Consider the following 21,950-nt stretch of genomic DNA (forward strand, 5'->3'; position numbering starts at 1 on the left):
ATGTTTAGGAAAATTTAGTAATAAGTAAAAAGGTATGCAAATATGTTTTTATACAGAAAAGTTTTGATTTTATATAACCTTTTCTGTTAAAATAAGATTATTTTATGTTGTCAAAACAATGAACACCTTAAGAAAAAGTAACTAAAAATAATACTGTATGCACTACAATCTCCTGATTTACAAATGAAATTGATACACACAAAGCTAAAGTATGAAAAACATGTTGCCATCGTCGCGTCATTTTTGCGATAAATCAGTACAAACCAGAAATATTATACATGAACCAGGCTGTTGTTGTTTATTTTTTAACTTTCGTTACCATTCTGTTTTTCATGCATTTTGAGTTTTACTTTCATCTTGCAAATATGCAACTTTTTAAAAACTTTTTTCACTAAATTATCTTACTGTTGATTGTATTTGTCCAAAACTGTTTCCAAATGTTTTGTATCATTTATTGTAACCTGACAGCCTAAACCCACTCACCAGTTAGTATGTTAATTAGATAAGGATCTACCAGAGAGAAGAAACTGTTTCCTCTGACACATGAAACAGCAAAAAAATTACTTGAGAAACACTGAAGTATTATGACAAGCCATTGAAGACAGCAACAGGTAGGAGCTAAAACGTTACATTATATCCAAAAAATGTTGACTGATTTGAAAAGAATAGTGAGATAACCTAGTACGATAAGGATATTATTAAAAAGATTTGTTAATATGGAATCAATCTTTTCAAAATGGGGACAATTTGATTATAGATATGCTGTGAAATCCTTAAGTCATTTTAAATTTTATATTGATTTACCAGGATGAGCAAAAAGGATATCAAAAACAGAATGTAGTTAACATATGTATTCACATTCACAAGGGCTCAATCTGAACACCAAATATGAAGGAAGTTTTTACAAATATCTTTATTTTATATCATTATTTAGCACTTTTATCACTCCAAGTCCATTGTAAAACGACTATTCTGCTGCTTACAAATAATATCATCCACAAACAAAAAGTTAATTTTGTCAGTATAAATGGTTATTGATCAAGAGGAAAAAGAAGAACTGAAAAGGACTCAGCCTAAAAGGCCAAATCTATTTTGTTGTTGTTAGACATCAATAAGTCACACTAAAATTAAATAAACCATATTTTTTAAAATACTTTTTAGAATGTGTATTAATGGCATTTCGAGTCATGACTTGACAACCTGTTCAGTTCTCCTACAAAATATCATTTTCTAAATGATATGCTGTTTAAAATTTGTCATAAATATAAATATTTTTAAATATATAATGAAATATACATTTATGGCATGAACATAGGAAATTGTTAGGGACTAAACTTAGTCTGTTTTCATATATTTTCCCCTACAGATGATGATTAGGGAAGTGAACTCGAACTCTGAACACTCAGGAGTCAGGAAGTGATCTTACCCTACTCTAGGTGACTAGAGCAGATTGTCTGTGAAGGTTCTCAGTCATCCAGGTCATCGTAGTCAAAGGAGTTTGCAAAGAAAAGCGTCTGGACTTCTTTGAGTTGCGTCTTCAAGCAACTCAAAGAAGTCCAGACGCTTTTCTTTGCAAACTCCTTTGACTAGAGCAGATTGCTCAGCCACTGGGGGAGCTTCGTGGTTTGGTTCATCTTTCCAAGCAGTTATGTGTATGTTCTAACACCTAAAATGGTCTAATTGTCCCTGTTTTGCTGATTATGATCATTTACATAAATTGGAGCCACTGCTGACATTTTGAGCTCTGAGCACAGAGCATGCATGTAGCAGAGCTATGTGGTATTTATCTTCCTCTTTCTCTTTCACACACACATAAAATAATAATGGAGGAAGTATCTTACATTCTAACTGCAGAAAAACCTTTGTGTCCTGTTGTATTTATATATTATAAAAGTAGTATTTAACTATTGTAGCTTCAAGTGGAGCTCTTTCAGAACTATTATGTATCCACCTATTACTGATGATCTAATAGAGCATCTAATAACTGTTTTCTCCATTAATTGTTTGAGATGTAAAAATGATGAAAAGTCATCTTTCACTGAGAGTCATATTTCAAGTAACTTCAAATGTGATAAAAAGTGCCCACTTTTTATCACATTTGAAGAAGGCGGAGTTTGGTTATTTCAAAGAGAAAACAGACTTTGTCAAAATAGCTATGATTTATGTTGATGTTTGCTGACTTTTATCCACTGTCTGCCCTGCTTGTCCAGAGCTATTACCATGGCCCCATCCTTCTTCTCCTCTGTTGGCTTCTGTGTAATTGGGTCTATCACCTTAGCCCTTGCCCTACCTCCAACTGAGCCACCGCTCATCAATAACCATCCCTTTGTGGTTATATGGAACATGCCAGTCGAGCACTGTAAACGTCTTCGCATCCCGTTGGACACTGCAGCCTTCCAGTCAGTGACAACACCCGCAGCTGTGCCAGGTCAGTTTCTCACCACCTTCTATGAGGACCGCCTTGGCCTTTACCCTAGAGCTGATACTGTCAAGCATAAGCTCTACAGCGGTGGGGTCCCCCAAAATGGCAACCTGACAGAGCACCTGGCCAGAGCCCAAAAACAAATAGATCACTACATCTCCCAGGATTCTTCTCTTGGGCTGGCTGTCATTGACTGGGAATCCTGGCGCCCCCTGTGGGACCAGAACTGGGGTTCAAAACGCATTTATCAGAAATTGTCCATCGGTAGTACCCTGCAGATGCTCCCGTTTTTATCATTAAAACATATTCGTAACCTGTCAAAGAAACAGTTCCAGCGGGCTGGGCGTCACTTCATGGAAAAAACCATTAGCCTTGGTACTGGCGAGCGTCCAAACCACCGATGGGGCTTCTACCTGTTTCCTGATTGCTTCAACTATGGATGGAACAAGCCTGGCTACACGGGAGAGTGCTCCCACAAGACCCACAAGCAGAACAACCAGATGCTTTGGTTGTGGGAACGCAGCACAGCTCTCTTCCCATCAGTCTACCTTCACCAGAAGCTGAGGAACTCTCCCCGGGCTGCGCTCTTTGTTCGTAACCGTGTTCTTGAGGCTCTGAGGGTGGCAGCATTGCCTAAACGTCCATACATTATGCCAGTCTATGTCTATTGCAGGCCACTGTACCGGGATCAGACCAAAAAGTTTCAGACCCTGGTGAGTGTTTGTGTTAAAATCACATTTATGCACATTATTCACTTCGTCTTTATGATTACAGTAAACAGCCCATCACATGAGGGTTTTGTCATTTGAACCTAAATACAGTTATTAAATTTCAAAAAGCATTCACAAGAACACAACAGAAAAACAACTCAACAAATAAAGAATTATTTTTTAAAAACTTTTGAAAACGACATAAAAACATCAATTAATACTGCTCTGAAAGGAGAATGAAGGACTCAAATGAGAACTCTAATGTGATAAAGGTTTGGAGTTCATTCACTTTGAACAGTTTGTAGTACCTTATATCAACTCAACCAAAGTTTCTCCATCTATAAGAAATATCTAAGATATTTTCTGTAACGGATTCTAAAAGATTTGAATGAGAGAGAAGCTGTGGGGTGTTTGGGGGCCTTGGCCGTAGGGCATTAAAAATGCGATTATTTGACTGAAATAACTTTTTCTTCTTGAAGAAATTACTTTGAGCCTTTTTATTTAGAGAACAACAAGAAGTGTGGAATCTGCCACTATTTCAGTTTTATTTATACAGCTCCAAATCACAACAACAGTCACCTCAAGGCTCTTTACATTGTAAGGTAGACCCTACAATAGTACATACAGAAAATAGAGATTAAGTTTGGTGTAACAGACCGAGATAGACCATTCAGTTTCAAAACAACAAGCTGACAATGACAAAAATGCCTGTAATCAGCCCTCTAAATGGGACTTGATGGTAAAAAAAATGTTTTGTTCCTGCTCTTTCAGGGAGATCTAATCAGCACGATCGGAGAGTCTGCAGCACTTGGAGCTTCTGGGGTCATAATATGGGGAGGTTCCAGAGACTACAACAACAAGGTAATTCACAGCTTACTGATATTTACTGGAAGTTTTGATCTGGTCTCCTGTCATTAAAGGATATTCTAACTCAACACACTATTGACACGTCAGCATTAAAAATCTACCAGTTGAGCAATGTGATTCCTTCTCAACATGGTAACATGGCAAATCCAGTGTTTGTTTGTTTCTTGAGAAGAGAAACGACTTAAATTATCACATGAACCACCCTAAGTTTCTGCATTTGTCTTTAGCCATAAAAACACTCTATATTAGTAACTCTTCACAGGTCTGAAAACAGGAACACAACTGACCCGCCTTTCATCAACAAATAATTAACATGCCTTTGTTTCCTCTCTTAAGAGGAACTAACAGTTGTGACTGTTTATCTCTGTTTACCAGACATGTGAAAGAGGTATTGCAGCTTCATTTGCTGCAGCTGCTTTTTGATTCAATTTCTCCTCATTTGATGTTCACATGATCACAATATCTTATTGTCTTGCAACCAATTTAAAGTGGCACAATTGAATACAAATGGTCTGTTTTATTCCTTATAGTGTGCTATAAGGAATAAAACAGACCATTTAGATGGTCTTACTGCCACTATCCATGTTCTCAGTCCAGTTGACGTTCCTCCTTTGGCCACAAACATTCATTAAGCAATTTGGTTTTTTTGGACTTTAATTACCCCAATAAAATATTTTTGCTGACATTCATCTTGAAGTTTTTGAACACCCGAGCCTGTCATATAAACTCCATCCTGTCTTTGCAGGCGTCCTGTGATGCTCTGTCCAAGTACCTGAGATCCACATTGAACCCTTACATTGCTAATGTGACCGCAGCCGCCAAGCTCTGCAGCGAAGTCTTGTGCCAGGGGAAAGGCCGCTGTGTCCGGAAGAGCAACAACTCTCGCCACTACCTGCACCTAAACCCCACCCAATTCCACATCATACGAGCTTATAGGAAGTATGTGGCTATTGGCCTCCCTTCTGCTGCAGACCTCAGTGCCTGGGCTGAAAACTTTACCTGTCAGTGCTACGCAGGGCGGAACTGTTCTCCCAAACTAGTACACCCAACCACCATGAAACTCATTTGGATTTAATCTGTAGGGAAAGTAGAATTATTTCATGTGATTATCTATCAGTCATCTATTTTTCAAAAACAGAAAGGAATGTAAGTAAATGATTCCCTCAAAACATAGTGCTATTAATAATAATAACTACAACAACAACATCAACAATAATAATAATAATTGTTAAGACAAGCTATACCTTTAAACTTCAGTTTTAACTATTTAAATGTAAATGTGCCTTAATTAAACTAAATTCAGCTCAACTAAACTGAATTTTAAAAAATGTAACTTAATGTAAAGTTGAGTAGACGAAGCCTCTGTCTGTTACATTACAAAGAAACCATTTGGAAAGACATTTGGAAACATTACCTGTGTTGTAAACATCAGAGCACAACTGTCGTTAATTTTTTTATGAATTTAAATAGGCCTGTCATACAGGTTTGAACTTTGAACTAACTAAATAAATTCAAAATATTTTGAAAAAATATGAATTTTCACAATTGATGCGTCAGATATCAAAAGTCTGGCATGTATGATTCAACATTCTAACAGGGATGCAGTCTTACTTAGTCATCAGCATTTCCACACAGTGTACTATGTATAAAGCATACTGTACATAGTGTAAGGAAAACACTTTGTTCTGAGTGACTTGATTGTACACGTCCTGTGTCTGCTTCTGCTCTCAGTGACCTTAGACAATAATACATTTACTTCATCAGGGCTTTTGTTGACCTGCAGGTAAAGGGCTCTGCTTTTCTCTTTTTCACTCACACAGTGCTTTTTCGATCTGTTTATTAGTAATATGCCTTTTTGAATACTACCCTGTATTTATTACACATGAAGTATACACTCATTTGACACTTTATTGGATACCCCTTGTAGATAGACACCATTTTGCTTCTGGAACTGACTTCTTTGTGGCACAGATTCATTGTGTCTCTCAGAAATGTTTAAACCATATAAACTTGATGGCATCACACAGTTGCTGCAGTTGTTGTCAGCCACATAACTACTGACAACAACTGCAGGGACGGAGGTGGAGCGGGTGGTCTATCAGTTGAAAGGTTGGTGCTTCAGTCCCTGGCAAGATACTCGACCCTTAGTTGGCCCGGATTCATCCATCAGTGTATGACTGGGTGAGTGAGGCCTGTAATGAAAATTGCTTTGAGTATTCAGTTAGAATAGAAAAAGTGCCTCTTCTGATGCTTTGTTTGAACTTCAGCAGGTCATCTTGACCATGGCTACACACCTAAATTCAGTTGCTGACCTAATTGGCTGATGACACATTAACAGTACGGCGTGGTTTAACAGATGTACCTAATGAAGTGGCCGCTGAGTGTATGAATCAACAAATAATAATAAATAATACAAAACAAAAATGGAAACGTTTCCTTAATAAGTGACATGAACAGAGCAACAACAATACAAATGCATGCAGATATACATTCATGTCCTCAGAACAGTGACATCATTCGTCTTTAACATCTTATTCGTGTGCTTGTAAATCAGAATGATTTGATGAATGAAATAAACACGAGTGTCACAAAGAGAATAAGTTGTATTTTATTTCTTTGTGTTTGATACATCTTTTTTAAGTGTATAGCTACTTTACCAGGTTTATTAACGGGATTACTACTAAAAGTACATTTTTCAAAGCCACATTATGAGAAAAACAACTAATGGTGACAGCCTACAATCTAATACACTGTACATTAAACTGAAGCAAAAATGATTTGCAACACATGAATTTGCATCATAACCATGACAGACCAAATATTTTATTTTTCCATACTTTAAAAAAAAAAATGTTTCTAGTTCTCCAGGCTCTCTGAAGGTCTTTAAAGGTTTTCTTTGGACACCGACTCCTTATTCAGTGATTTTCAGTCTAGTCCTTGTGCCTGGCCATTTTTAAAGGAAGCAACAGCGGTGTACAAAATACAAGAAAAATAAAAAACAAAACAAAATATAAGAAATAAAGAAATATGAGAAATATAACTTAGCTAAGAACTCCTTTTAAATTTTATATCTAGCCACATTATATGTTGCAAAAACATTTTATTTTACTTTTATTTTATTTTATGTTATTCCCATTTTAATGTATGAAAAATTGTACAACAGATGGACAGGATCTAAAAGTAAAACACACGGGAGGCTCTGTTATGGTTTAAGGCTGCATTTCAGCTAGTGATGTTGGAGATGTTTTCAAAACTGTAGAGATTATAACCCAGAAAAGTAAAGTCAGACTTTGGAAAGACTGTGATTTTGACAGAGCTGCCATGGTCCCTGCGCCTGCCCGGTCAGCCCCGCAGCTACAAATGTTTTGGTTTGGTTTTTGCCTCCTCTCGCTCTCTCTCTCTCTCGAGCACTCCTATCGCTCTGGCTGGGCGGAGCTCATGTTGGGCTCGTGCCTTCACCCACACACCTGCAGTTAATCACCCACCTGAGATTCATCACTTTGTTTGCTGGCCTCTTCATAAGGCAGGAGCGCTGAGCTACTCGTCGCTGGAATATTGAGTAACTCATGTTAGTGAAAGCTCAGCTCTGCAAACTTCTGTTTCTCCTAGTGCTTGCTTTGGAATTAACGTTCGTTTTTGTAATTAGATTTCCCGGACCTGTCCCGAATCATGAATCTTGGAGCCCCTGAGTGTGAGTGTTGGCAGTTTGGCGTGGAGTTTGTGTGTGAGGAAGGAATTCTCCGTGAGGAGCGAGAGGAGCTGAGTGAGTGTGGTGATCCCGTTTCCCCTAACCCCGTGGACCCCTGGAAACCCCCACCTCCCCCCCCCCGCCACCACCACCTGTATATAGAGCACCCGGTGTTGCTTAATAAAGAACTGTGTAACTGTATTCCTCAGTCTGCGCCTGAGTCCGTCCCGCCTGCCCTGCACAACACTGCTAATGCAGTAAAAGCATACACAGATAGAAAAATACATAACAGAACACTATCAGCCTCACAAGAACCTGGAACTCAACATTCTAAAATTAAACATTACATTGTTTCAAAAACTGAAGATTTTTTCCACAACTAAAGAACTGGGGCTGGGAATTGATAAGAGTTTAGCCATTCTGATTCCATTATCGATTAAATTCTCTTATCAATTCTCACTGTTGTAATCACGATTGCTAAACAGAATTAAAATATTACTATTTTGCAGACTGACTGCTATGTGGTCAAATGCTTCTGCATGTTGGAGGTATTTCCCGGCTTTGTTGAGATCACTGCTGGGATCATTTTTTAGTACTCAAAAGTAATGTATTACACATACTATGCAGAATATTTTTCTTACAGTAATGCAGTACGTTACATTACTGTTTCAATGTAAAATGAATTGAAATATGTTGTCTCACAATTATCATTTAACAATATAAACCTATCCAGTAGCGGTTTTTGATACGGGCGACACAGGCGGTTGCCCGGGGCGGCATCGTGGTGGGGGCGGCATCACGGGCATCGGCAAAAAAAAAAAATTTTACTCGTATTCATGCTGCCCCGACATGATGCCATATTGGGAATGGCATAGCCACCGATCGGTTTTCTATTGCCCATTTGCTGGGAGTAAGGGCGCCCTCCGTTAGTGAGGTGCGCCTGCTGCTTGCGGCACAGGGAGGAGAGGGCGGGGCGGCGGGGGATTCACTCGCTGGCTGGAGTAGCATCTAATAACCAACTCGCAAAATAAAACAAAATAAAAACAAACCAACAAACACGAGACATTATGATACAGACTTATAATTTGCACCGATGTTTTTTCAAAATTCTATATGCGAAAAGTGAGCGCGAGAGCCCTCGGTGCGCCTGCTCTCTGCTGAAGTCAAAGTAAACTTTATTGTCATCTCCGCTACATACAGTCCAGTATATAGAGAGACGAGAGGACGAGGCTCCAGTTACAGCAGTGCAAGTAAACAAACAATAAATATAAGAAGAGTAAGAAAATAAGGACCGGGGTAAAGGGATCAATAACAATTTAAAATTTATAATTTACAGTTTGATGATTTAAAGTCTCACACACAACCTGTCGAAAGGGGAGGGGAGCAGCTGCTTCCAAATAGAGCACATTTTATTCATGATGTTGTAAATCCAAGCCCATTATGTATTCATGATTTGAATCCTGGGTTGTGCAAAATCCCAGAAATAAACCCCAGACAAAGTGAATCTGTGAACTAAGGTGTAGGTCTATTAGGTTATGTTGTGGTGATCCTCGAGTTGGGGGATGGGTGTTCATACTGGAGTGCAAAATTTAAACCAATGGAAGATGGACAAGAAAAGTTCAAAGCCATCAGGTCCTCAGTTTAGAAAAAAGAGAAAAGAGGAGGAGGAAAAATGAGCAAAAGATACAGGTAAGCAGATGTGTCATTGGACAATGGCAGGTCATCCTGAAACAATCAGAATCAGAATACTTTATTAATCCCTATGGAAATTATGTGGGTTACAGTTGCTCCAAGAAGAAATGGTAAAAATAGTAACAGTAACAGACTAAACTCCAAACAATACATTGTGTTACAGATTTTACCCATTTAAGAAATAGCACTAATATATACAGATCACTCAATTATAAATATCAAGGATTAACAGAGGTGATTATAAATAAATATCAAGAAAATTGACAAGAATATTACAGCGTAGAAAAGAGCGTGTGTAAAAAGGGTGTAACAATTGGGGGAGGTGGGGGGGGGGGGCACCAGAGGGAGTGTTCGCCCGGGGCGCCAAAAAGGCTAGGACCGCCACTGAACCTATCGGTTACAGTCCCACACGAATCCGTTTCCTTATGAGGACATGCATATTATCTTCCTCCTATTAGCTAAGTATGGGCACAAAGCCGTCAGCACAAAGCAAAGAGGAAAACAAGTCTTTGTAACACAGTATTTCTATTTTAGAATCGTGAACAGGTAGAAACGGAAGCCCATCATTTTTTTACCTGTTGAAGTTCAGGGTCTGGCTGCTGGGGTGACTGAGATCAGCATTTGCTCAGCTTTAACATTACTCTGGATTCTTTGCTAGCGTAATGCTACCGTGTTGTCTGTGCTGCTTTCTGTCCTGGATCCAGTTTGCACTATGGCATCATGCGCTCTGAACTACTGGGCACTGGTTCTTGATTCCCATCCGTACATAGTTCCACAAAGGTTAGACTATTTGTACTGACTTATGGGGTTTCAAATCTTAACCAAACAAGAAATTTCCTTAAAATGACTAGTGTTAATCAAAGTTAGTAATTTGTAGAAACAGTTTGCAGAATTTATTTACTTGGAACAATTTAAAATATACCCTTCCTTTTGTTATGTAAAAACAACATTTAAAAATCTGTTGTCATGAGTAAAGATCTTTGGTGAAACCAGCCACCTGGTCCTTCATGTATTTTATCACTTTGATAACTAACCTAAAGGTGGATTTCCCTCTTAGTACATTTCCATACACAAATGACCAAGTTCAAACACTCACATTCTTTGCGTATCTGGACAGAGACTTTGTCTGCGAGTGGTAGCAGTAGGACACATTGTCCTCAACCCAGAGGTTCCTCAGCTATCTTCCTCCAGGCAGTAAGGAGGGAACCTGGAACACATCAAGACAGCCCAAAAAGGAGGGAACACCTCGAGGCAGCAGATCATTCAGCTCTGACAAGCTACCACAAGTGTTCTACCTATAATTCATGCACTTGCAAGAGCTTATTTAAAGAGGAGACTAACAGGCATTAATTACTCACTGAGGACTCACTTTGGACCAAAACAAATTGGACCCCCAGAACAAGTAAGTACATAATTAATGATATCTCATTTACCTGAGTAACATGTTTATATTTTGAGTTTGATTGAGAGCTTAGTAGGGATTTATTATAGGGTCAAGTTTGCCAGCACCTCTGAAATGCTTTCTACTTTAAATATAACTTGGCAAGAGTGTAGTGTTGAATAAATAGAATTCAAATAAAACTGTCACTATGTGTGTTATGAAACATTTTCTAAGGTCAAGCTTTTTTGTTTTTTTAATAACTGTTAAAACTATGTTAAACCCAGGGATGGTCCTTGCAAAACTACACCAGTTCCCAAAATGCTGAAACACAGTTTGAAATTTAAATAAACACAGAATTCAATGATTTGCAAATCTCATAAACCAAAAATTTATTCACAATAAAACAAACATATTAGATGTTTGAATTGAGAAGATACACAATGTTAAAAAAAAATATTAACTCATTTTAAATTTGATTTGAGGGTAAGAAAGGGCTGGGAAAAGTAAATTGTACTATAAAAAAACAATTGGATGAACATTTGAAAATGCTGCATTTGATCCAAAGGCTTAATTTCTTCTTAAGAAGGTTGTAGATTTGAGGAATAGATGCTTAAAGAGCACTGACAGGTACTAGCAAGAGAGAGCATATTTCTCTCATACTGGCTTCTCTTTATGGCTCCCTGTTAAATCCAGAATCAAATTTTAAATCCTTCCCCTCACATACAAAGATGTCTCACGTGATGCCTCACGAAGATGTCTAAACATGTACACACACACACACACACACACACACACACACACACACACACTTATTTATGATTTGTTACTTGGGGTAACAAAGTAACCAAGTAATTCATACAACTCAGGCAAAATGTTGCATGACCATATGACCGTGTGTGTGAATGTTAAATAGAAAGCACTTAGATGTAGAAAAGGTGCTTGTGTGAATGGGTACATAAGGCATGTTGTTGGCACACTTTGAAGTAGAATACAAAACCTCTATATAAATAGCAGTCCATTTAACATTTATTTAGTTGTTGCAATCAACTCATTTAAATATTTCAGATCAAAAGAAAGATTTTAATTATATTAAACAAAGGTAACCAAGGTAAATACAAAATACTTTTAAATGATGATTTCATTTCTTAAGGATAAAAAAAATATCCCCCTACAGCCTTTGTCGATTCAGAGTGGAAACATTTTGTGGACATTTCACATTGCTATTATCAATATTTCTTGTAACTTTGTAACTGTTCTGAGTGAATTGAGAACATCAGAGACATTAACTGTACCTACTGAGTAGCTACATTTCTGTTATACAACAAGGGAAGACCAAAGGGAAAGCCAAGCAATTGCTTAGTCAGCTCTTTTTCTTCAGTATATTGAGAAAATAACACATCTTCTGCTAAAATAAGAGCAAGTCATAAGGTTTCACTGCTCTTGGCAAAGCATGGAAAAAAAACCCCCTAAATCTTGGTGAAATCGCTTTGTGTGAAAAATAATCTTGAGCATTGAATCAATAAGATGCTCTAAATACTTGCACCCTGCCATTATTTAACCCAACTTCAATTACATTTACTATCAAGAACATATATCATTAGTTGATCAAGTTCAATAAAACTAACATTGGTCTGTGAAGGTTCTCAGTCATCCAGGTCATCGTAGTCAAAGGAGTTTGCAAAGAAAGGCGTCTGGACTTCTTTAAGTTGCTTGAAGATGTTTCACCTCTCATCCGAGAAGCTTCTTCAGTTCTAAGGTCAAATGGCCGAGAGTCCCAGATTTAAACCCAGTGGGAGTATCCCCCCAAGGAGGGACAAAGGACCCCCTGGTGATCCTCTAATCACATGCGCCAAGGTGTGAAAGCGGGTGTGGGACCTAATCAGCCAGGGTTTCGGGTGAGCTCATTGTGAAACCTGGCCCCACCTTGTCATGTGAATTCCTGAGGTCAGATGGCCCAGGATGTGAGTGGGCGTTAAGGCGTCTGGGGAGGGAACTCAAAACTGGATTATAGATGGCAGACAGATGGTGTCGTAAACCACCGCCTCTGTTCAAAGATGGTCGCTCACAGTGGACATAGATGGCCTCTTTCACTCCTCTTTCAAACCATCTGTCCTCCCTGTCCAAAATGTGAACATTGGCATCCTCGAAAGAGTGACCTTTATCCTTAAGATGCAGATGGACTGCTGAGTCTTGTCCTGTGGAGGTGGCTCTTCTATGTTGTGCCATACGCTTGTGAAGTGGCTGTTTGGTCTCTCCAATGTAGAGGTCCGGGCATTCCTCGCTGCACTGTACCGCATACACCACGTTGTTCAGTCTGTGTTTTGGAGTTTTGTCTTTCGGGTGAACCAGTTTGTGTCTGAGTGTGTTGCTTGGTCTGAAGTACACTGGGATGTCGTGCTTGGAGAAAACTCTCCTGAGTTTCTCTGATACACCGGCTACATAGCCGGTGTATCAGAGCCGCCAAACAGCCGGCATGGAAAGCAGGAAAAAAAGGACTTTTATCTTCTGTTCTTCAACACTTGTTTTTTGGGGGGGCGGGACGGACGGGCCGGGGCGGGGCGGGCTCTCTAAATTACCTATTAACTTTCTTCTGCAATATTCTTCCACACAAATTACACATGGAAACCCAGCTATTTTTCCATTGCCATTCACTAAATGGGACTGCCAATGTTGGACGGCTTATCAAGACAAAGCCTTCCTGCTACCCGGAATCCCTGCTCGGAAACCTGCTGGCGGCGCCACTATGTTTACACCACGCTCTTCAACTTCGGCTTTTTTGCCTCGTTTCAGCACACCTACCTAGTCCCACTCATCAATGAAGGTAAATACAAGCAGGTCATTCTGAAAAACACACACAGCTTATCATCTTATCCTTCTACAACACCTAAAAGCACTCTGTTCATTCCTTCGCTAGATTAGCCGCTAGCATACACGCTGTGTTAGAGGCTTGTTGCTACCTAGTTAGCCATGCTGCACACCTGTTACTCTGTATTTGTCAATGATTCAGCACTCCTTCGGTTTTGTTATCCATTTTTAGACAGTCATGAGATCATCTGCACACTCCACAGAGCTCCAGAGTTACTGTTCATAGAGCAACACCAGAGGTATGTGGAGAGGACTGAACACCATCACTGGACGGAGCACTGTGAGCGGAGGGGGTCCAGAGTCTGGAGACCAGGTTCTGGCTAACAGATTGAACCAGTTGTTTAACAGGTTTGATTCAGTAGCCCTTCCCTCCCCCATCCACCAGAGCTCGTCACACCTCTCTGCAACCCCCCATAGCACCGGGGACATGAAATGCACCTCACCTGTCCCACTTTTCCTTCTCCTTCAACCACTCTACTGGGTCTAAGTCGTCTCCACCTGCTACGGCGGCTGAGGTCCTTTGGGGGTGAACAGGACACTCCTAAGGACATTTTATGACACTGTGGTGGTGTCGGCTATTTTCTACGCTGTGGTCTGCTGGCGTGGTGGAATGGCAGAGAGGGACAGGGGGAAACTCAACAAGCTGGTCAGGAGGGCCAGCTCTGTCCTGGACTGTCCGCTGAAGTCCATCGAGCAGGTTGGGGAGGAGAGGATGTTGTCTAAGCTAACATCCATCATGGACAACACCTCCCACCCCCTGCATGAGACTGTACGAGCACTGAGCAGCTCCTTCAGCAGTGGACTTTTACGCCCACAGTGTAGGAAGGAGCGCTACCGCAGGTCATTCTTACCAGCAGCTGTCAGACTCTATAATGCAGCTTAACATTCCTTTGGTCATCTTACTCAGCAGTTTGTTAGTTTACTCTACATTTTATACATATCGCCGTACAATTTTTCTATATATATTCTGTACATTGTTACCTGTATATACGAATTTCGGTTGCTTACGTTCATAGGACCACCCTGTGTCTTCCTTTTATATTTTATTTTCCCTTGCTGTAAGGGTTAGAAATTTCTGATCCGTGGGATTATAAAGGTTTATTCTATTCTATTCTATGTTTTATATTTGTTTGTATTTTATTTGTATTTTCCTTCTGCTATCTGTACCTCAGCTGAGGAAACACAAAAATTTCCCCGCCGTGGGATCAATAAAATCTTATCTTATCTTATCTTGTCTTATCTTATCTTATCTAACAGAATGAACCTTTTGGGATTTAGTTACCTGGATGATTGAGCATGCATCATGACATAACTGGACCCAGTTTGCACTTTTGTTTGTAGGGAGTGACACATCACGGTGTAAGAAATCTTCACTTTTTGTTCCAGTTTCTTACATAAACACCCTCATCCTTATACAAAATATTATACTCGCTCCAAAAATAGTAAATCTAGCAACATCTGTGTCTGAAACACAACGTTTCTAATATGATTAGATCAAATTTGCACTTTCCTGAAAAGAGAGTGACACGTCCAGTTGTATAAAAACCTTTTTCTATAGACATTAGCACACACTCCAGCAGCTTTTCATCCCTTTGAACCCAAAGAGTCATTGCTCAGGACCCCAAACTTTCTAAATGTAATGCTTCCTTTGATGAGAACAATGTTCTTCACTTTCTGAAATGCAGTTGCAGAAAACCTGAGCTAAAACCTGAGCTATGCTATTTTCATCTGGAATGGCTTATTCTTTGTAGAAAGGTTTTTCTACTCATATATTATCCACCCTCTGTTTTAGACTTGCAAAGATGTTTCCCAGCAATTCCATGTGTTTTATTGCCCCATGAAAAAGGTAAGATGAGTGAATTTAGGTTTTTAAAAAATGTTTTAGGAAGGAACACAAGGAGATTTTGAAATAAGTACAACCACTTAGGCAAAATTCTCATCTTTATATGATTAACTCAATGAGTGATTTAGGAAGCGTATTCCAGAACTGTTTACTTGACTGAAGCTCAGATATTAAGGGAGAAAAGTTAGATTTTAATAGAGAGGAATAGCTTTTTGTAACCTGAATGCCCAGATAAGTGAGCTTCTCATAAGCCATACTTTTTTAACCCAATTTAAATCTTTCTAATATTTCAAACAAATAGGGCCATTCGATCTGGTCCAATGCCTTCTCAGCGTCGCGTGCCAAAACTGCCAACTCTTCTTTAGGTCTGGCAGTGGAGTAAATAGTGGAGTCCCGCTCTATCTGCCATTCCCGAACAGAGATGAGCAAGTTTCTCCGTGACTGCAGCTGCCAGTCAAAGCTGTAAAGATGAGGTTTTAGCCCAATTGAACAGCCTTGTGTTATATGATGCAAAATACATCCTGAAATTATGATGATAGAGCAAGCCAAGTAGAAGCAACTAAAAAAATGAAGATAAAAAAAAAAAAATATTCAGGTTAACTTATTGTACTTGTATGTATGTGTGACTTTACAATGTGAAAAGGCATTATGGCTCCTTAGAGGAGCTTAACTGCAAATCCTGCTCAGTGTGAGGAGCAGCAGTGATGGTTTAGACATTTGTTGGCACATGATACGAATTTGAAGTCAATTGAGACAAAATGTAGAAAGAAAAGGCCAAATGACGGGATGTAAATAATGCATTAAAGATTGGATTTTTCTTTTAAAAAAAGCTTGAGTGTGTGCATGTACTTTATATTAATGATCTGAATATTGAGGACAAGGCTGTGCTTATTAGGTGCTAATAATTTGCTGTAAAAGTGTGGGAGACAGTATGAAAAAATGAAGGCAGAGTTGTTAGCCTGAAGAGAGAAAGTGCAGGTTGTCCAAGGTGGAGTAATAAGCGAGCAAATAGTTGAGGAATGAAGAGCTGCCAAGCACGGGTATTTTGGGTGAATAAAGGGTAATAAGAGAGATGTAGTAGTGCAGGCGGAGGAGTTGGCGAGAGCAGGGAAAAGGAAAAGGGAGAGGCGACTTGGTGCCTCCCCGTCCCCCAAGTCCGGGCCGTGGCAGCGAGTCCGTGAGGGAGTCGAACTCGGGACGCTCTGCTCCGGAGCGCGCCGTCACACGTCACACGTCAGAAACCAGCGAGGGAGGATAAGAAAGACAGACGCAACAACATTGTCATCCCCTATGTAGCCGGTGTATCAGAGAAACTCAGGAGAGTTTTCTCCAAGCACGACATCCCAGTGTACTTCAGACCCAGCAACACACTCAGACACAAACTGGTTCACCCGAAAGACAAAACTCCAAAACACAGACTGAACAACGTGGTGTATGCTGTACAGTACAGCGAGGAATGCCCGGACCTCTACATCGGAGAGACCAAACAGCCACTTCACAAGCGCATGGCACAACATAGAAGAGCCACCTCCACAGGACAAGACTCAGCAGTCCACCTGCATCTTAAGGATAAAGGTCACTCTTTCGAGGATGCCAATGTTCACATTTTGGACAGGGAGGACAGATGGTTTGAAAGAGGAGTGAAAGAGGCCATCTATGTCCACTGTGAGCGACCATCTTTGAACAGAGGCGGTGGTTTACGACACCAACTGTCTGCCATCTATAATCCAGTTTTGAGTTCCCTCCCCAGACGCCTTAACGCCCACTCACATCCTGGGCCATCTGACCTCAGGAATTCACATGACAAGGTGGGGCCAGGTTTCACAATGAGCTCACCCGAAACCCTGGCTGATTAGGTCCCACACCCGCTTTCACACCTTGGCGCATGTGATTAGAGGATCACCAGGGGGTCCTTTGTCCCTCCTTGGGGGGATACTCCCACTGGGTTTAAATCTGGGACTCTCGGCCATTTGACCTTAGAACTGAAGAAGCTTCTCGGATGAGAGGTGAAACATCTTCAAGCAACTTAAAGAAGTCCAGACGCCTTTCTTTGCAAACTCCTTTGAAAACTAACATTGAAAACTTGAAAAAAAAAAAAAAAGTTATTGTTTTGGAAGATTTTATAAGATGGAATTTTGTTTGGATATAAGGTGTTATTAATAAGTGCTCTTATTAATGTAGCTTTATAACAAATTTTGCTCCTGCAAAAGGAATTTAGTGTCTTTACATGTGAAGCTAAATGCTGAAGTCATCACTTTGTGAACATGTAGGGGCAAGCCCGTCTTGTTGTCATGCATACAAAAGAAATGTTGAAATGTGGTAAGAACAAGGAAATGTTGGGAAAATTAAGAAATGATTTAATGATGAAATTCCATCTTTTATACTTTGCCCCTTTTGAAGACAGAAAAAGAACAATAAGTCTGGCATCAGCACAAATCTGTCTAAGCAAGATGAATATCAATATCAGGGCCTTTAACCTAACTGGTGTTTGTTTCCTTTTATGACAGATCTCATTCTTGTTACAAAATGTATGGAGTGAAACTGATCCATGAAACACAGCATTTTTTATTCCTGTTTCTCAGCGCAATGGCCCTGATAGCCTCCTGTAGGTCCTTACCAAGGACAGACTACCCCATCCTTCCTGGCCATCACTTCATGTTCATGTGGAATGCTCCAACTGAACTGTGTAACATCCACTTTGGTATGCCCCTTGACCTCTCCTACTTCAGCTTTGTCAGCAGCACGATTCGAAACTGGGGAAGGAAAGATATCTACCGAGAGGTTTCCACTGAAAAGGTCAAAAAGAAGAATGCTTCACTTTCTGAAGACGAGGCAGAGAAAAGGGCGAAGATTTTGTTTGAAAGAGCAGCCAAGAGGTATTTTGTCTGATCCATCCAAATCGGGAAGAAACTGAGGCCAAAAAGACTTTGGGGTTACTACTTGTATCCTTACTGTTATAACTATGACTACAACCAGGACATGGTGGGCTTTGCTGGAGAGTGTCCTGATATTGAGAAGCAGAGGAATGACAATCTTTTGTGGCTCTGGGAAGAGTCCACGGCACTCTTTCCTTCCATCTACCTGGAGTTGGTCCTCAAAGACTCCCGGAAAGCTCGTTTGTTTGTTTGCCATCGCATCCAGGAAGTCATGAGGGTATCAACCCTCCCCCAAAGCACCTATTCAATCCCTATCTATGCCTACATAAGACCTGTGTACAAGGACAGCGTTAATGACTACATGTCAGAAGCAAGACATCACTGCTCAAGACACAGTATTATGTTACCTTGAGAAGCAATTTGTTGTGCTCTGCATGCCTCACTAATCCTTGAATGAATGAAAGGTATCTGCCATCCAACATAGAATTTAGGGATGAACTATTTTCAGTACAAACTCTAAGTACAAGGCTCTCATTCACAGTAAACTTTGTTCAGTAACATCTTCCAGCACTATAGCTCAGGCTTCAGACTATTCAAAAAACTCTTTTTTCAGGCAGATGTTTTCTTCATCTTTATTAATTCTAATGTCAAAGTAGACAGTGAATCATGGAAAGCTACTCTAGCAGAGCACAGAGTACATGGAAACATACAATTCTGTTTTTTGTTTGTTTGCTTTTGTTTTTTGTTCTTATGTTTCAAATTTTAAAAGCCTTAAAAAGTGAAACCAATATTAATTGTCCTGAAGCTACATTCTTCATTATCCTTATCTTTATAAAAGTTTTAACTCTAATAAGTGTATTATTGACTCACTGGATTAAACTAAAGCTTTAAGGTAACAACAATAAACATGGTTTGTTTACTTACTTTCCCATCAAATCTTCCATTTTACTCAGGATTACACCCACGTGCATGCACTCAGTCTTAAACAATGATTTTATAAAAACCTGTAACAATACATGACATTTAAAAACACACACACAAACAAATGCTATCAGGGAATTAGGTCATTGCTACAAAGTATGTATTTTAGGGAATAGACTTGTTTTAGTCTTATACATGAATAATGAGTTGCAACTATCAGTCAACATTACCCTGACTCTTTCTGTTCTGTTTGTGCAGTTTGATCTGGTTAACACCATTGGAGAAGCTGCTGCTCTGGGCGCTGCTGGCGTCGTATCTTGGGGAGACATGAATGTCACAGACACAGAGGTAGATTGTACTTTTGATAGGAAATTGGTTGCTTTTAGGTATCTTTCATGCAAGACTTCAATCATAACATTTTAATCAAATGTTCCAATGTCCCACAAACCTGCAGGACTCTTGCTTTGATGCACAACGTCACTTGGAGCAGGTTATGAACAGGTACATTGTGAATGTTTCCACTGCAACACGCCTCTGCAGTGATGCACTTTGCCAGGGCCAAGGTCGCCGTATAAGGAAGCACTGGGATGATGACGTGTTCCTTCATCTGGACTCACATTGCTACCGGATCAAAGAGCAACACCGGGGTGGACCTTTCACTGTGAGCGGTGGGCTCTCACAAGATGACATCAACTGGTTCGACTAAAACTTTGACTGCATGTGCTATACTGAAATGCCATGCCGGTCGGTCATTACACTCAATGTCATCCACGACGCAGTCATCAACACAAGGAACCGCGCTGCTGATAGGACACACTCCATCCTCCATGTACATTTATATTTGTGTGTCTTGGTGTGGGTGTTTGTGAGTGAGTGAGTGAGCTGTGTGTTTGTTTGTTTGCCTTGGCCCCTGTGGAAAGACATATCATAAGCTTGTTTAAAAGAACTTTTTATTTCATCTCCACAACTTTCTTTCATCAAATATGTCTAAACTAAAAAAGGGTTAAAATGGACTTAACCTATGTTTTTGTGAATACCTGTCAATTATATACTGATAATTGACACCAAAGAGCAGAAAGAACTGGGTATTTCGTGTGCCATTTTCCATAATGGCTCTTATCTTGCCACAAGAGGTCACCACAGGAAGAGTTTTTACCAGCACAAAATTCACGCACATAAGCTAACTGCCTTATGCTATTATTATTATGCATTTACTCTATAAAAGCCTCCCAAAATTTTGTCTATAAACAATGCAACATTGTCATGCCAAAATTAACAACCACAGGCCCTGCAACTGGCTTTCCCATTGGCTCTTACTTGCTGTGGTACTTAAAGCAAGCTGCTGAATAAAATAACAATGATAACAATTATCAGCTGCAACTCTATCAAATTTGATGCAACATAAAAAAGATAACTTACATTTTTTTTGTCACTGTAGTAGTGAGCAGTGAATATAACATGCTTAGGATTTTTGAACAATATAGTCTCAGGCGTGTTTTAATAACAGACACTGGTGGTGCTCTTTCTTTGACACCAACTTAAGCAACCCCCCTTTTCTATCTGAAAAAAGAACATTTTATTTCCAAATCAAAATCCTACTGTTACACTTTTTTGCACCTTTTAAAAAGATATGCATTACAAATAACTGGAATAAGCAAGACATTTAACTGAATTCTCTGGCACTGAAAAATAAAGTTGCATGCAAGAATACTCATGCTAAAAATTCTACAATTCCATAAATGTTTCTGCCATAAAAGACAGTAAGAATTACTACTGTGGTATTTCAACCCTAAGTGTTAGAAAAGATGATCCCTTATAATAGTGGGAAATTTGAGTAAAAAGTGCTCATATTTTACAGGAAAAGTTTAACTGGGATGCAGAGAGGAAGACTATTACCACACTCACGTCCACATGTTAAACACAGGGCTACAGCTGGTTAGATTAGCTCACCATAAAGACTGGAAATAAGTGGAGGCTAACCTGCCTCAATACAACGATTCAAAACGTTAAAGTGACAACAAGATACATTGTCCGCTGTAAAAATGTGCTGTATTGTGGTATGTGCAGAGTGCAGTACTGAGACATTCACTCATTGTTTAGTTGTGTGAATAACTGAATTCCAGGCCACAGTGACATTTTATGTTAGAACGCATGTTTGGCTTCTGTTCACATCCTCTCATCTATATTCAGGACTGGTCAGCATTCAGAAGAATTCAGTATCTGCCTGCCTGTTGTGGGCTGCATGAATATTTTATGTCTGGGTTCTCTTCCTGGTTTCTGCTGTGGTTTGAAAGTTTAGCAACCCTTTGAAATTCTGAGCTTTTTTCTTTCTCTCTTTTTTTTTTTTTTTTTTTTTTAATGTTGCTTTGTAGATTTTTCTCTACAGTCTTTGATTCTTACACAGGTAATTAGAATGTGATCAGAAATAAACTGCTGTAGAAAAACAATAGGCACTACTTTTTTTATTACTTATAGTCATGTGTAGACCTGTACACTAATTCAGATGAAATTACATAAAACAACACTGTCATCAAACAAAACAGGCAAACAAAAGTAAGACTCCATATGCAGGCTGGTATTTTTCAAAACATTGTATTACCAGATAATTATCGGTGATTTGCATATCAGCTTAATGTTGCAGCTAGATTATACACTGCTGGTTAGCTTTATCTATAAAAATACAGC

The 21,950-nt window shown here is 39.5% G+C and overlaps 1 protein-coding gene and 1 pseudogene across 3 annotated transcripts; both read left to right on the forward strand.

The window, feature by feature from the left end:
- The first annotated feature begins 566 nt into the window (after positions 1-566).
- On the forward strand, positions 567-6,596 carry spam1 (sperm adhesion molecule 1). Of its 3 annotated transcripts, XM_025909207.1 has the most exons (5): positions 620-1,449; positions 1,596-1,645; positions 2,211-3,135; positions 3,904-3,993; positions 4,745-6,596. In XM_025909207.1, the coding sequence occupies exons 3-5, from the start codon at positions 2,221-2,223 to the stop codon at positions 5,072-5,074; spliced, it is 1,335 nt and encodes a 444-aa protein (XP_025764992.1). In that variant the 5' UTR covers positions 620-1,449; positions 1,596-1,645; positions 2,211-2,220; the 3' UTR covers positions 5,075-6,596. The 3 variants fall into 3 exon arrangements, with proteins under 3 accessions (XP_013129274.1, XP_025764992.1, XP_005454274.1); XM_013273820.3 differs by lacking the exons at positions 620-1,449; positions 1,596-1,645 and adding an exon at positions 567-611; XM_005454217.3 differs by lacking the exon at positions 620-1,449 and having other exon boundaries at positions 1,597-1,652.
- Positions 6,597-9,540: 2,944 nt separating this feature from the next.
- Positions 9,541-21,711, forward strand: LOC100702371 (hyaluronidase PH-20-like; annotated as a pseudogene).
- Positions 21,712-21,950: the final 239 nt, after the last annotated feature.

The sequence above is a fragment of the Oreochromis niloticus genome, linkage group LG7 (genome assembly GCF_001858045.2).
Source record: "Oreochromis niloticus isolate F11D_XX linkage group LG7, O_niloticus_UMD_NMBU, whole genome shotgun sequence".
Classification (NCBI taxonomy): domain Eukaryota; kingdom Metazoa; phylum Chordata; class Actinopteri; order Cichliformes; family Cichlidae; genus Oreochromis; species Oreochromis niloticus.